The following is a 15,830-nucleotide window of genomic DNA, read 5'->3' on the forward strand; positions in this document are numbered from 1 at the left end:
GGAACCCAAGAAGTTGTCATTGGCACAGACAAAATGATTGTTGAAATTATTGAAATGCATCTACGATGCCATTAAAATTAAATCAATACTTGCCAAACTATTGGGGATTATTCATTTGGTGCTGCCTTTGATGGAGATGGTGATCGTAACATGATTCTTGGTATAAAAGGTCTCTTTGTTTGTCCATCAGATCCATAATCAAAATGCCTCTAATTTCATGAATTTCTCATCGATATGAATTCTGAGGTGAGGTTCCTATTTTTGTATGGATTCAGGTCCATCAGTCCTTTCTTATTGTGTAATTTCATCTTCGAAACTGCTCAGTTTGGACACAATTTTGACGAAAAAGTTGTTGTTGAAACTTGGCTCAAGAATTTTAAAGGTTAGCATTATTTCAGTCCCACACTTACTAAATAATAATTTTGAATCAACATTGACTTCTATTCAGTTGAGGATATGCATTCATTTGAAGATTACGTCAAGACTGACATTGTTAGAGGAACTAAAAACTATCTTACCTTTGGTTCCGACTATTCCGGAGCTTGTGGCTGGATTCCTTCATTTAATGTATCTTTCTTGTGAATTCAGTCATTAATTCATTCTATTATAAAATACGATTATTGAGGCTAAATTGAACAAATTAATGCGAATTAAAAATTCCTTGCATAACTTCTTCTGTTCAATGTTTTCTCTATAAAAACGAAAAGATTTGAACAACGAAAAATAATCAATTTTAATTGATTCCTGTTTAGAAGATCTTTAAGTTGGTAAATCGAGAAAATGGCGCGTCAAAATAACTATAAGTGATGTTTGTAATAATCGGTTTATCATAACATGGTCACAAATTAGCTAGATCTTTGGTTCGTGATTTGAAAGACTGTCAAATAAGTTGTACAACAAGAGTTGGTTAAATAACCATTGTTCAATATTCAATCATACTACTTCATTCTCGTTCAAAATCGATCAATAAGTTCCGATGCATACAAAAGTTAATGACGATTTAAACAATTGGATAAGAAGCTCCATTAGCAATACCGCACATGTTGCTACCTCTGTACAATCTGAAGTAACCTGATTCACCGAACAACATGCCCCAGCTGTTCTTGATGATCCAAAATGGAATACCGTTTTCAGAACCGTACCCGACAACAGCAACAGCATGGTTATTATCTTTAGGGTCACTCGAGCACTCATCAGTATAATAAATACCAGATCTAAAGAAAAAAACATGGCGAAGAATCAGACAATCGTGCTTTTTTCGGAAAAATTCACTTACTCATATTCATAAACTGATGCAGCATCAATGCCGACTGCAACAACATGTTCAGCAACTGCAGCTAAAAGGGCTTCCTCATCACCTTCTGGTATATCGACAAAGGATGCGATCGAAGCACCCTTGTTGGATTCATTGTATCGACATGTGTGGTAATCTATTCCGTCTCCAGAAATGTATGGATAAGATTTTTCAGTATCAATACCTTTGTTGTCTTTAACATATGAGAAAGCATAATTTATCCAACCACCAGCACATCCTAGAGAACTATAGTTCCATGAGCAATCCAACACGTTTTGTACTGAAAGTTCAACAAGTTTACCAGTTTTTTGGGCATTGGCTGCTTCGATAGCAGCGATGGCTGAGAAAGCCCAGCATGCACCACAATCCTGCTGTTCTTTAACTTGACTAACGATTCCTTTGGTTCGCCAATCAACATAGGCTGCAGCTTTGACGGTGTTGTTCGCATTGTGAATGAGAGGTGCGGATCGACGAACAATTGACCTAGATCCATGATGTTTTGCTGTGAGTCCAAGATGTTTTGCTTTGAATTCCTCGGTGGTCTACAAGCAGTTTGATAAGTCAAATTATTTGATGCATAAGTCATATTAATAGTATTTCAGAGTTTTCAACTCACCAAATCAGAGAACTTGTTGATTCCTTTTCTGTGCGTAACTTCACCATTGTCTGCTCTTTCATTGTGAGCCTTGATCTTTTCCATTTTCTTGGCAAAAACACTTCGTCTGTAAGTTTCTTCTGCCTCCGATTCATAAGATTTGCCATATTTAATCTGTTAAACAATAAAACATGAATGAGAATCCCTCAAAAAGCACATAATCGAGTCTATTGGCCTAAAATGAACTTACCTTGAATGATTCCCATTGGGAGTCGAGTGAAAGGTTAGCAGCAGTGGCCAAGGCAAATAAAGCAATGAATAAAGCAGCTCGAATCATTTTGATTGGTAGTTGTTGAGTGAACAATAATTAATTATTAGACTAATTCTAGCTATTCATTTTATATACTGCTAAATCTGTGATTAAAAATTGGGTGAAATTATGATGAAATTAACAGCAATAATAATGAATTTCACTTTGAATTAAATCAAATCATCAAAAATCACGAGTTTCATTAACCATCGCGAAGATGAGATTTCGATCACAAAATTTATCAAAACTATTTTTCGTTTAATTGATAACTCTATTGTTTCGCATAAAATTTTCTCGGAAATAATTTTCAGAGCTACAATTATGTCTCCTAAATTTTATCTAAAAAAATCATAACCTTTAGAAATTTCACAAATAATAGTAAGATTGATCATCATTGATTGAAATTATCTTCAAAAATTAAATTTCAGTTACGAATGTAACAATGAATGTCATTTCTGTGAACCCAAATAACCAGTGAATGATGTTTTGTATCAAATAAACATAATAACAAACAAAGCCATTATTTTACTGAAAGCCCAAAATCAACCAGAATTTATTTGATTCATTTTAACGGTCGCTACTAAAAAGATACAATAACACATTTATGCAAAAATTGACACAAATACTTCAAGAAAAATGGGCAAAAACGGGTAAAAATAAATTTCTTTCAAGTTCAGACACTGTTGGTTTGAACTCGAAAATTTCGAACAGAGAAATTTACAGATTGCAGAACCGAATTGTATTGCTTATTAATACTTTGTATGAAATTAATTGATTGATTAATTGACTAATTAGTTGATCAAATTTCTCAGTGAATATTACATGATGTGAATATAATCTTCATTTGTTTCTCATGCAATGGCAAAATACAAAACTTATCTTTTTATTGCGATTTCATTTTTGATTATTTGGGAGTGCTTAATTAGTGATAGTAATTTATATCCGGCTTTCTGTTTCGATATTTAGATGAAATTATTTGATAAACAGATGAAACAATAAAAAGCGATGATATCAAACACATATGCATCAGTTAATCAACAAGTTTCATTAAAAAACATTTAATTCCTTCTTTTGAGCCAAAACTGTAAAAATGATCGCAACTCTCTTCGTTGTCTTTGCTTTTGCTTCTTCAGCTCTTGGTTTTTGCCCATCAACTCCAGTTATTCCTGCGGCTGATATTGGTGCAGTAAGTTTATAAGATTTGTGTAATTTAATTTGTTTAGCCAATATGCTTGACATATCCATTAATTTTGTGTTTTATTGATTTAGATTTCAGGTCGATGGTTAGCAACTCTTGGTGATTCTCCACAAAATTTAACAGACATTACAATGGATTTCACTCCTCGAGTGGATGGAAACTTCAATCTTACAATTAGTGGCACTCATCCTGAGTGAGTAAGCATAATTAATTGATTTGAATAGTTTTAATACGATAAATTCATTTACCATCTAGTGGCTCAAAGAAAAGTGAACATTGGTTAGCTGAACGTACTAGATATCAGCGACAACTCAATATCTACGATTTTTCAAAAAGTAAGTAATCATTGCTGATGTGCCTCATTCATATCACAATTTAACAATTGATCGATACTGCATTATTTTTTCTATTATTTTCCATTGCAATTTATAATTATTCTGACAATTATCTTCCATTTTCCAGAAAATCCATACAGAGTTAACTTCAATGTAATGTTAACTGATAATTATGTCAACTACTTCAGTGGTTATTTCTGTTTGATTCTTCCTACTCGCTCCTTCTCCGGTAAGTATCTTTCAAGCTGAATAGCCAGATGTTTCTTCATGTAAATTGATTTGTATTAATAGTGATCCAATTTTCATCATAGCATACGGTGGAAACTTCTCTAGGACTGACCCCATGAATGCTGACTGATTTGCTTGTTGATAAATTTGGCGCTTCCAGCGATAGAGTTGGACCAATAATCCATTAAGATCAAATATTGGCTAGCTTCTCACGAGAAAAGTACCGAAAGTCATTCGAATATTTTTAAAATTTTATCATACAACAATTAGGTTTTATGACTGTTTAATCTTCTCGAAATCCTTCGGGTAGCAAATTAAAGATTCACGAGAAAAACCGAATCAAAATTCAGTTTTTACATGTAAAGTATGGTAATGAGCAACAAAACGAAATGAAGGAAACAAAAAGGCTCATCGCAATGGGTTCATATTATTGCTTTCACATTGATCTATGCATAGCGATCGACAGTAAATGGCGGTTTGCGAACCTTCTAGACATTTTCTACTCAAAAGACGATGAACTATATTGTTTGTTAGTGTTTTACAATATTAGGATACAATATTCATTCACTTTTGATGAAATAACAAACTTATCTTCTTTGATTTCATTGGCCATTGTTTGGAAAGTGTCATTTTTGATCGGTAATTTTTATAAGATTTTAGATGAAATTATTTGATAAACCAATGAAATAATTAATAAATATTGATGATATTAAACATTTTAGCCACAGTTAACCAACAAGTTTCATTAAAAAACATTTAATTTCTTCTTTCTTCTAAGTCTTAGAAGTCATTTGTCCGTAAGGTTATTAAACAGGTACGCAAGAGACTTGGGTGATTTGTTCAAATCCAGACCAGGATTTAATCCAGAAATGATAAGTACATAGTTTAGGGATGGCCTGTATAAAATGGAAGAAACAATGAGTTAGATTAATTTGTAATTTTCAAAGAGTTGATCATTGCAGACATAAATTCAAAGTGAAAACTTACATTAGGCGATACTTTACATGAAGAAGCATCGGGTTCAGATTTAACACAATCAGTCGCACCAATCAAGAATTTAATTTCATAAAGCATTCCAGCGACAATTTCACTTGCAGCTTTTTTAATTTTAATCAGTTTATTGTAATAAATATTGTTGGAATTCTTGTTGTAGTACTCAACACCTTTAGAAGCTAACTGAACAACAGTTGGATCGTCAACAGGAAGTGTTTTCCATCCTCCTAAAAAGTGCTTGGTTGGCTCGATTGAAGTGGCAAAGGCAGCTTCGAAAAGACAAACTGTTATTATGATGAATTTCATTTTGTAGGGATTTCTTTGAACGAGTGTAAAGGTGTAGAGTTAACTGGTTCAATACTGGATTAGATGTGAATTTAAAGTGGAAAAGAGTCAATGTTATATATACGAAAGGAAGGAATCAATTATTTTATTTGACTGAATGAAACTGGAAAATTCAATTGAAATGCGATAATAACAACGTGAAAACTGTATAAATGAATAGGTATCATGTTCAAAGATCAGCAGATAAATTGCGCTAATTGTTACGCAAAATTTTCATTTCTTTTTTCTTTTTTCAATGAATTTCCCAGGTTGTTGTTTGAGCGTGGGCGAAGACTTTAAGATGAAAAAAGTATCAAATTACCAACTCTAAAGCAAAAACCTGTGAACTGATTTCAACCAAATTTCATATTCAACATCTCCAGGTCTTGGGGCATCGCATGGTTGACATGCATTCAGACAAATTCATTGACCCCAAATGCGGTCATTTTCAATTTAAGACGATGACATAAAAAGTAAGCCTAACAATTCATACAATCCTGAGAATCTCAGGCTGAGATAAATTTGTGAAATTGGAAAGAAAATTTTGCAAAAACTTTTCATAATTTGTATTTCTATTCTTCTTTATTTTTCTCTGTCTATTAAAATCAAATTTACCATAGAATCCTTTCTTTTTTCACATTGAAAAACACTGTTTGTCAAACATTTTGTGAATCATTTAAAGCTTAAACCGATTTTGATCAAACTGATTGACACATTGAATTTAATTCAATTTATGTTCAATTTTCCAATCAATTATTTCTCATTATATTTATAAACATATTATTCAATCGTTGACAATTTTCATCACTTTTCTCATCATTAACACAATCTATGTTTTCTCGCCCTTCATATTTATTTTTCGGACTTGTGATTCTTTATAAATTTATTTTCATTGTGTCCATATGTTTGCTATGGGAAGTAAAAAGGCAAGGGAATTCCCTTTATTCTGTAATCTCAATTAAGATTGACTTTTTCAGATCACTCAAATGCTATCAAAAGAAATGTGACAAATCAAATTTAGGTGCATGTTTTACCCGTTCAACTGTCAATCTCATCATTATCATCATCATCATCTGCAAATTCAAATAAATAATGAAATTTTTAAATTGAATTTTCATTTGTTGGGAAAACAATTTTCTTTGCAATGCAGATTTGTTCGTTTAATCGTTTATTTCCCTCTTGTTTGGATTATATTGGATAGCATCAAAAATTATCGAATCAGTTAAATGAGATCATTCAATCATCGAGAAATTTTTAAGATCACAAGATCGAGCTTAACTTTTAAACTAGAAATGCGCACTGTAAACACGTTTCTGAACCAAAAAGAGATATGGCAAGCTACATTGACCTTTGCAACTGAAATTTTATTAGTGAATAAAAGGGATTTCTTTGCATTGTTTTATTACACAGCAAACACATGGACATTAATTAAAAACATTTGATTGACACAAATTTCATTCAATATCGGTCGTTCAAAGTTAAGTAACGTAACAGTCATGTGTTATCCAAGTGTTCTGAAGCAAATTGCTTAGCGATTCAATAGAACCAATTAAGAAATATCATCCTGAAAAAATTGCAGCTTCTATCGAGTTTCGTTTGCGAGTTCATTGAAAAAACGTCTTAACTACAGAGCACGATTGTGACTGAACGCGAAACCTTCCGGAACTTTTGATGTCTCATAGAAAATTATTTTAAAATTAACAAAGGTCAGTTTTTCATGGTTATATCCTTTGATTAAATAACAACTTTATTGCTATGGTGCCTTTAAGTTCAGTTTGTTTGTTAGTTTTATTCAACTTTATTTTTTGAGAGAAAGCTTGGAATTATTATTATAATAACTAGAGTTGGTTAAGAATAGATTAAACCACTGCCACGAGAAGTTATGAAAATTAAACACGAGGGCGGAACCCGAGGGTTTTATCTAATAACTTCGAGTGATAGTGTTTTAAATATTTACACTACGAAAGTAAAAGATAGCCAACACAAAATTGAAGCAAAAAACAGTGAAAAAATCACAAATTAGAGATAAAAATCACAAAAATGAGAAAACAATACGCTAAACTAATTTCAGATTTTGTTTCATTTTTTGACCAGTCAATTTGCTCTTTTCGTATTAATTAGTTGTTAAATATGAATTTCCATATGATTCGGTAAAGTATACAACAAAGACCCAAAGCTTGTTGGGATTCAATTTAATTCAATTTTTAGAATAGATTTTCCTATTATCTTTGTTTTAACAATAATTTAATCTATGAATTGGAATTGATAAGAAACTGTGGTGGTAACCAGTGCAGGTAACCAGTGCAGGTAACCAGTGCAGTGTATAAGAAATAACCATTAAGGTAACCTGCACTGAGTGGTGTAATTGATCTTGTTTAACTTATTTGATGTACGTATCATTGTTATGTCGTACAACCTTCAAAGGGCTCAACTGTAATAATTTGATTGACAAATTCAGTGGTAGAATTTCTTTCTTTTATTTTCACCTTTCAGAAGTCATGACAAATGATTTGGATCAAAATTCATGCACTTGAAGATTCACTCAGTAATACGGATGATTAGCTTGAGACACTTGGAAACAGATTTTTCATTTTCTAGAAGTTGCTACTTTACAGTTGCCCACAAAATCATCAACGATAAACTGTGTATCATCTGTATGCTTATTGGTGTTTCATCAGCTCAAATAAAAGATGTTCATTCCTATCCGATTTGTCCATTGTATGTCTAACTGTTGGTTGCCCGTTCATGGTTTTAATGAAGATTCATCATGGTTGATTCACTGAGTATAATAAATTCATTCCTATTTAAAAGACTCAAATTCTTGATGAAGAAAACCATCGTCAATGAAAAACTGAAAAATAAAATAACACTTGGTTCGACAGAAGAACAAAATTAAATTAAATTTTGAACTTTGAAATTGATTTTATCAAAAATCTTAAAAGGATTCGCGAAATCTTTTAACTAAACAAATGGTTCAGTTCTTATGTTCCTAAAAGTTCATCAGGTCACAACTCTTAACTCGAAAGTCGAAGTCTTATTACTTATAAATCATTCAAAAACCCATAAATTTATTAAACTGAAAAAAATAATTTGCTTCCCTCCACAATTATTTTTGATACGAATGGTTTTTCCCATCTCTGAACACGAATTTGTCAGGAATTTGAGTTTCAAGAGGAAATTAAAATCCAAAATTCAAAAAGTAGATTTCAATATACTATTCGCTAGATCTTATTGATATCTACCGATCAACAAAGTTTGAAAAAATTTTCATCATGGTTCGGTCATAAATTGCCTCACATAAATCAAAAATGGCTGATCAAAGAAAAATAGTTTTCATTTTAAACTCGATAATAGTAGGTTGTATTAATAGTTGGATAAGGTCTTTCATGCAATTTTTCATAGAACCCGTTCAGTTTGCCTACAACCTTGACGCAAAGTTTTGATACAATTACTTTACATGCATATATTGTGTATGCATAGATTAACTTTTAATGTAACAAGCAACTCAAGTTTCCTTTCTTGACTTATTCTGGACAAATTAATCAGAATTCTTTTCTTAACCGGAGTTCTTTTGCCTTTGATTGGACTCGGATTGGGTTTTCATTCCACCTTTGCTTATTACAACAAGAACTGGTGCTCTTTTCCACTATTTCAAATATTGATGTACTGAGAAATTTTGACTGAATGACTAGCAAAGCATTAAAGTGTCGAGTTATTTACCGATTCTTTGAAATGAATTAAACTTGAAAGTATTGCAATAAAATTATATATTTATTTTACTTTTAATCTTGTTTCATAAGAGGAATGGGAAAAAACAATAGATAATTAGAAAGAAACTCAGTGTCGATTAGCTGTGTGTTTTCAAGAGCATCCATAGCTTCAATGACCTGAATTTCTGGGAAATTTATTTTTTAATCAAGAAACGGTTGAAGAGTTCATTTGGTTGTCAGATTATTCAGCAGATTCACAAGAGGCTTGCATGAGCGATCTCCAATGTAAATCTGGTGATACCCAGATAACATAGGTACATAATTCCTGGGTAGCCTGTATAAAATGAAAGACACAAGGAATCAGATTAATCTATAATTTTCAAAGAGTTTATCTCTGAAGTTAAAACTTACATTAGGAGACACTTCACATGAAGTAGCATTGGCATTCCGTTTAGCACAGTCAGTCTGGCCGATCAAGAGTTTAACTTCATGATTTATTCCAGATACCTTGTCAGCTTGAGCTCTAGCTTCTTTAATGGTAATCAGTTTCTTGTAATAAGCACTGTTGCCGTAACGGTTTTCATAATCAAGACCTTTAGCAGCCAACTCAACAACAAGTGGGTCGTCAACAGAATTTGAGCTCCATGCTCCTTCAATTGTCGTGGCGCTCCAAGCAGCTCCGAAAAGACAAACTGCTATCATGAGGAACTTCATTTTGCAGGGATTCACTTGAACGATTGTAAAAGGCTAAGATTAACTGGTTCAGTGTTTGAATAGATGTGAGTTTAAAATGGAAAAGAGTCAATGTTATATACACAAATGAAGCCCATTCAGCCGTCGATCATGAGCCGATTTCATTCCAGATTGATTGTCAGATCGAAAACAATCACCTGATTTGGAAGGAAGTGACGAGTTGGTAACTTTTCAACAAAGGAATGACTGATTGTGTATTAACTAGAAATGAACAGAGAGAAGAATAAAAGTGTCAAAAATGCTGATCCATGTTTCCATTTCTTACTTAGCACCTGGAAAAAGATTTATCTCTGACACAGAGAGAGAAATACAATAAAATCAACTGATTCAGTTGAGTCGAGCTATTAGCAAGTTTTCAGGAAAATTTATGGTTAATTGTTCGTCATCTGATTAGATTTGGGATATTTTGAGCAAAGAATTTCAAGCAAAATTCTTGTACGCTAAGACGCATTGGAGGCAGACATACACGTAAATTGTAGCGTCGACTTGATTCTTATTGATCTTCAAATGATTGATTACCATTATTTAGATTGGCGAGTTGATGGACCATTCCGAGAGAATCTGGTGAATGTTGCTGATAAATTTATCGATGCTGCACTTGCTGTTATTAACCAATCAGAATTAATGATCATAATGAAAATTGCAATTACAAATTGAATTTCAAATTAATTCAGATTGATATGAAGATTTGGATGCAAAAATAATCCATGGATCTTGACTGATCTTGTTCTTATAAACAATCCAATAGCAGACAACGTAACCTCTCAATTATAAATGTTCAACAGAATTTCCAGACTCAAAAATCTTTGGTATTTTCATTTATTGGTGTATTTTTAAATGATTAAGAAGTTTTAATCTAATAAATTTTGGTTGTTTTTAGTGAATGTTTAAAAATTATTAAAATCTAAAAACTGCTAGATTAGGCATTGAACTTTGCATTAGTATTAAAGGCCAATCATCACTTCCCAGATAGACGCAGTTATCTGAGTCACCTGAATGTAAAGAGAGTGAATCACGCTTTACAACAAACCCCGGGTTCGTAGCAATGGGTGCGTTTGCAAAAACATTTTTTTCATCATCAACGTGGGTTCCTTGTTCATCAGATTATTTAGCAGGTACACAAGAGGCTTGAATGATTTGTTCAGGTCCAAGCCAGGGTCTAACCCAGAAATTATAAGTACATAATTCAGGGATTGCCTGTATAAAATCGAAGGAACAGAATTAGATTTATATATTCAAAGAGTTGATCTCTGAAGTGAAAACTTACATTAGTTGAGACTTGACATGAAGCAGCATAGGCAACAGATTTAACACAATCAGTCTTACCAATCAAGAATTTAACTTCATAATTGAATCCCGAAACAACTTGACTTTTTGCTTCTTTAATAGTTTCTCGTTTCAGTTGCCGGTCAGTTTCTTGTAGTACAAACTGTCGGCATTCTGGTTGTGGTGTTCGACACCTTTAGCAGCTAACTGAGTAACAGTTGGGTCGTCAACAGAGACTGAACTCCATCCTCCTACCATTGGCTCGATTGGCTCAATTGCCGTGGCAAAAACAGCGCCGAAAAGACAAACTGCTAATATGATGAATTTCATTTTGTAGAGATTTCTTTGAACGAATTTAAAGGTGTAGAGTTAACTGGTTCAATGTTGGATTAGATGTGAATTTCAAGTAAAAACGAATCAATGTTATATAAACGATAGTAGGAGTCATATTATTTCATATCACTGAATGAAACTTGAAAAATTCAATGGAAATGCGATAGTAGCAATAAACCAACGTGAAAACTGTAAACATGAACAGATATCATGTTCAAAGGTCAGCAGGGTTTGGTCTTAATCTGCAAAACAAACAACGCTTAAGGCCCAAGTTGAAAGCCTTTTCTTGAACTAATTACACCAACTTTGAGACAAAAAAGGGTAAGACAATTGTCTTGACTCATAGAATCAATTGAATTATTACAATTGATATTACAATACAAAGGACTATTTATAAAAACTCTGACTTTTGAGTTAAGAGTAGGGACTTTAGGGGTTTTAAGGGGCATAAAAACTGAGTCCATTACTGCTATTAAAAAATTTCTCTGATCGACAGTTTTCGAGAAAATCGAGGTCAAAGTCGAAACTTCGATCGCCTTTTGTACAGTTATGGAATCAGATTTTCAGATGAAACTCATTTTTCTAATGTAACTTTTAATGTTGTATCAGAATATGCACTTATTTAGAAAAATAAAGTTCTCTGTTTCTGTACAGCAGATCATCATGACATCAGCTACGATTTTCACTTAAATCAACCCCGATCTGTGACCGTAATAGTGAGAGCGCTGAAAATTATCATTCGATGAAGGCTATTGTTTGTGCATATCATGAATCGAACACTTTTTCCAATAAATCAACAGTTCTCTCAATTTTGGCCATCGGCCTGAATACTTTGATTCTCATTATTTCGACAATGAAAGCACTTACGACTATCACTATTTCACCAATCTATAGATTCGTGTATGGGCTATGAAGAAATATGATTGGATGCATACGAAAATCTGAGCTTATTAGTTAAATAATGAATATTTTCTAACACATTTGTGTTTAAGTAATCATTAAACTTCATAAATCAATTATCAAACATAACAACATGAATAATGAAATTCTAGAACTTTTCAGCTAGCTATGACTTCAATATACTATAGCCCCTTAAAACCCCTAAAGTCCCTACTCTTAACTCAAAAGTCAGAGTTTTTATAAATAGTCCTTATTATTAATACAATCTATTAAGGATCAGGCATCATCCTGGTACAGAAATTCAAATTCATGTTGATTAATATTTTCGGTTATGAAAATGGATGCGAACACTAGCTTCAACATGACCGGGATCAGTATATTGATCTAATTAAAATTGTTTGATAGCGTTTATAAAAGCATGATGCTTTAGCATCTAACAATTTATATAATTTTGAATTGAATTCTTTAAATTAAGAGAAGCATATTGTCTCAAGTTGGTGTAATTAGTTCAAGAAAAGGCTTTCACTTTGACCCTAAACATTGTTTGTTTTGCAGATTAAGACTATACTATATTAAGTCAGCAGATAAATTGTGCTGATTGTTACTAAAATTTTCATTTCTTTTTTCTTTTTTCCAACTAATTTGAATCAATGACTTTTCCAGGTTGAACATCTCATCGAAAACAATCGCCTATTTTCCAGGGAACTAACGAGTTGGTAACTTTCAGCAGAAATGAACAAAGAATAAAAGTCTATTAAAATGTTGATTAATATTTCCATTTATGGTTCTCATCATGAAAAAGGGATTTATCTTTGAAAAAACTGGAACTAACAAGTTTAACTAACTATTAAACAAATAAACGAATGATTGCAAATTAACTAGAATTGACCAAAGAGAAAAATGAAAGTTTATAAAGATGCTGATCGATATTTCCATTTCTTACCTGGAAAAAGGGATCCATCTCTAATACAGAGAAATCTCTGTAAGCAAGAGAAACACAATAACATCAAATGATTCAGTTGATTCGAGTTATTCGCATATTTTTTTATTGTTTTGCCGATAACAACAAAAGTGATCAAAGCTCTAATTTTGAACTTGCTTTTATTGAAAAAAATCTCAAACTATCTGATCATGTTTTTATTTGTGCACCATTTACATGTATTTTCCCTTCTCCCCAGTCAACACATGCACATGCCAACGATTCAGCAAGAAAGCAAAGTCCACGCCAATCGATTTGTAGATGAACATAATCGCAATGAAATGCAAATAATTGTAATCGACAAAAAAAATGATAGCTTGACCAGCTTTATACCCTCAATATGAACTTAATTTAATTATTATTTATTATAATAGTTTAACCTACTCTTTAACCGATGGCCTGAGGCCATTAAATTACCTCAGTCTTATTGTTGTCAGTGGAAACATGAAAACAGATAGCAGCAGCACGAAATGTTATTATTTTTGATTTTTTTATCATTGACTGTAATTTTCAATAGATTGATATATTTTTTAAAAGCCGATTCACTATTTTGCTATTAGAACCATCACCTTCACAAACAAAAAGATGCTAGGAATACAAAACAGTAATTGTATAATGATGTATTAACGAACGTCATTCGAGCTCCATATATGGTAATAAATTCAAAAATGTAGTTGATTGAAATCCGAGAAAAAACGCTAACATTCGATCTAAAAATGACCTCTGTACGCCATATGGTTGAAAAATTACTCAGCTTTCAAAAATAAATCGAGGTTGAAAAGCCTTGTACTTTGACAATATCTGTGTATTTAGTTATGTAATTTTTTGTTCAAAGTTATTACAGCCATTACAGTGAAAATTCAATTTTGTTCAAGTTTGAAAATCATTGCTGAGGGACTGGCCAGTATTTACAGTCTTTTTGGACTATGGGTCCAAAAGTATTGCTAGCAACGCCAATTTTATTAACCAACAAATCGGTCAGTTCGGCATACTTGTCAGCATTCATGGTGTTAGTCCTGGATAAAATCATACCGGTTTCTGTGATAAGGATGAGAGTTGAATTATTATCATTATTGTTACAAAGTAATTTACATGAAGACCGAGAGATACTTACGAATGGTTGTGTAACCAGGAAGGTAAAAACAACTGTAAATAGCTAGATAGTTATCGTAATCAGTATCGGCTATATTGTAGGTAAGCTGGTAAGACTCTGTAAATTATCATAATAATCATTAGTTGTAATGAAGAATAATAGAAAAACAATTCTTATATGGATCAATTGTTGAATTGTCGAATGCATAAGATGCATAAAAAGTAAGCCATTACTTACTGGACCGATCGGTGAGATTGAATGCATTTTGACTTTCAGTACGTTCAGCTAACCAATGTAGCCTAGTCTTTGAGCCACTAGACGATGAATCAATAATAGCATTAAAAAAACAATTTAAATCCGTCAAGTCAGCTAACTTACTCAAGTGAAGTTCCAAGAACTGTATAATCGAAGTTTCCATCCTCTCGAAAAGTGAAATCTTCGGTAACACATGTTACAGTTTCTTGGAAACGACCAATAGTTGGTGCAGCAATTGCGTACCATCGACCGGCAATCTAAGTCAATCAACCACCAAATTAATGCAAGTCAAACGTATTGGCTAAACATTTCAAATTAAATTATCATAAACTTACTTTGCCAATATCAGAACCAGGTGTAGTGTGAGAAATTGGACATTGACCAAGAGCTGAAGAAGCAACAGCAAAGACAACGAAGAGAGTGACAATCATTTTCATAGTTTTTGCACAAGGGAAGAAATTAAATGTTATTTGATGAAACTTATTAATCAACTGATGCTTATGTGTTTAATGTCATCACTTTTTATACTTTACATTTCAACAGTTTATCAAATAATAATGATCTAATATCGAAATACAAAATCTTATATTTACTATGAATTACTGATCAAGGATAAAACTTTTCGAACAATGAATGATGAATTCAAGGTAAAAAGATAAGTTAGATTAATGAAAATTTTGTTATTTGTGCATTTCCTGAGAAGAGAATCAAGATTATATTCACTATCATGCAATATTTAACGAGAAATTCGATTATTACTCGGTAATAATTTCATTAAAAGCATCAATAAGCAATACAATTCTGGTTATTTTTTGTGTTTTTAAGTAAAAGAAGAGAGATTTGTTCATTTGAAAAAAATATCATTGACTGATTATGGTGATTTCGCAGAAATACATGGGATATTGATTGCAGAATCAGGTTTTGTCTCACGTCAAAAATCATATATTTTTTAAATTCATACGAGGGTTTTGAGAATTCAAAAAAGGACGCAATTTGGCCTCAATTTTGTTGAAAAAGATGTGATTTACCTAAAATAACCCAACATAGGTTGATTGAAAGGACCAGGTCACCATCGAAACTAAATCTCATAGACATTTGATAAAAAAGGATTTTTCAGTAATTGAAAAAAAGACTTTTAAAAAAGAACTTTTATTTCGAATATTTCAATCGATTCATTCAAAATAGCAGATCGGAAGGATATTTTGGTGCTTCTGGTGGTATACTGAACTTTTATTTCGAAAGAATCGATTGGAATATTCGAAAT

General features: G+C 32.2%; 5 protein-coding genes and 1 long non-coding RNA gene across 7 annotated transcripts; 1 reads left to right on the forward strand and 5 right to left on the reverse strand.

Annotated features, from left to right (window-relative positions):
• Positions 1-708: 708 nt before the first annotated feature.
• LOC107361268 (crustapain) lies at positions 709-2,321 on the reverse strand. The gene is made up of 4 exons (XM_015928050.3): positions 2,140-2,321; positions 1,911-2,063; positions 1,277-1,836; positions 709-1,214 (listed from the first exon to the last, which is right to left on the reverse strand). Exons 1-4 carry the CDS (start codon positions 2,224-2,226, stop codon positions 1,001-1,003), a joined length of 1,014 nt encoding a protein of 337 aa, XP_015783536.1. The 5' UTR covers positions 2,227-2,321; the 3' UTR covers positions 709-1,000.
• A 913-nt stretch (positions 2,322-3,234) lies between these two features.
• On the forward strand, positions 3,235-4,305 carry LOC107360988 (uncharacterized). Of its 2 annotated transcripts, none has more exons than XM_089268104.1 (5): positions 3,235-3,385; positions 3,469-3,590; positions 3,653-3,732; positions 3,860-3,961; positions 4,024-4,305. In XM_089268104.1, exons 1-5 carry the CDS (start codon positions 3,290-3,292, stop codon positions 4,041-4,043), a joined length of 420 nt encoding a protein of 139 aa, XP_089124230.1. In that variant the 5' UTR covers positions 3,235-3,289; the 3' UTR covers positions 4,044-4,305. The 2 variants fall into 2 exon arrangements, with proteins under 2 accessions (XP_089124230.1, XP_015783191.1); XM_015927705.3 differs by having other exon boundaries at positions 4,044-4,305.
• A 401-nt stretch (positions 4,306-4,706) lies between these two features.
• On the reverse strand, positions 4,707-5,876 carry LOC107361029 (L-cystatin-like). Its single transcript, XM_015927746.3, has 2 exons — positions 4,948-5,876; positions 4,707-4,856 (listed from the first exon to the last, which is right to left on the reverse strand). Exons 1-2 carry the CDS (start codon positions 5,257-5,259, stop codon positions 4,767-4,769), a joined length of 402 nt encoding a protein of 133 aa, XP_015783232.2. The 5' UTR covers positions 5,260-5,876; the 3' UTR covers positions 4,707-4,766.
• Positions 5,877-9,029: 3,153 nt separating this feature from the next.
• Positions 9,030-9,770, reverse strand: LOC107360929 (cystatin-1-like). The gene is made up of 2 exons (XM_015927654.3): positions 9,399-9,770; positions 9,030-9,321 (listed from the first exon to the last, which is right to left on the reverse strand). Exons 1-2 carry the CDS (start codon positions 9,699-9,701, stop codon positions 9,229-9,231), a joined length of 396 nt encoding a protein of 131 aa, XP_015783140.3. The 5' UTR covers positions 9,702-9,770; the 3' UTR covers positions 9,030-9,228.
• Positions 9,771-10,798: 1,028 nt separating this feature from the next.
• Positions 10,799-11,131, reverse strand: LOC149094588 (uncharacterized). The gene is made up of 2 exons (XR_016199049.1): positions 11,008-11,131; positions 10,799-10,937 (listed from the first exon to the last, which is right to left on the reverse strand). It is a non-coding gene; the product is annotated as an uncharacterized LOC149094588 (long non-coding RNA).
• Positions 11,132-14,008: 2,877 nt separating this feature from the next.
• Positions 14,009-15,069, reverse strand: LOC107360985 (crustacyanin-A2 subunit-like). Its single transcript, XM_015927703.3, has 5 exons — positions 14,902-15,069; positions 14,690-14,823; positions 14,549-14,625; positions 14,333-14,428; positions 14,009-14,256 (listed from the first exon to the last, which is right to left on the reverse strand). Exons 1-5 carry the CDS (start codon positions 15,001-15,003, stop codon positions 14,102-14,104), a joined length of 564 nt encoding a protein of 187 aa, XP_015783189.2. The 5' UTR covers positions 15,004-15,069; the 3' UTR covers positions 14,009-14,101.
• Between the last annotated feature and the right edge of the window lie 761 nt (positions 15,070-15,830).

The sequence above is a fragment of the Tetranychus urticae genome, chromosome 1 (genome assembly GCF_039701765.1).
Source record: "Tetranychus urticae isolate SD_2017Ah chromosome 1, NJAU_TeUrti_SD_1.0, whole genome shotgun sequence".
In the NCBI taxonomy this organism is placed as follows: Eukaryota; Metazoa; Arthropoda; class Arachnida; order Trombidiformes; family Tetranychidae; genus Tetranychus; species Tetranychus urticae.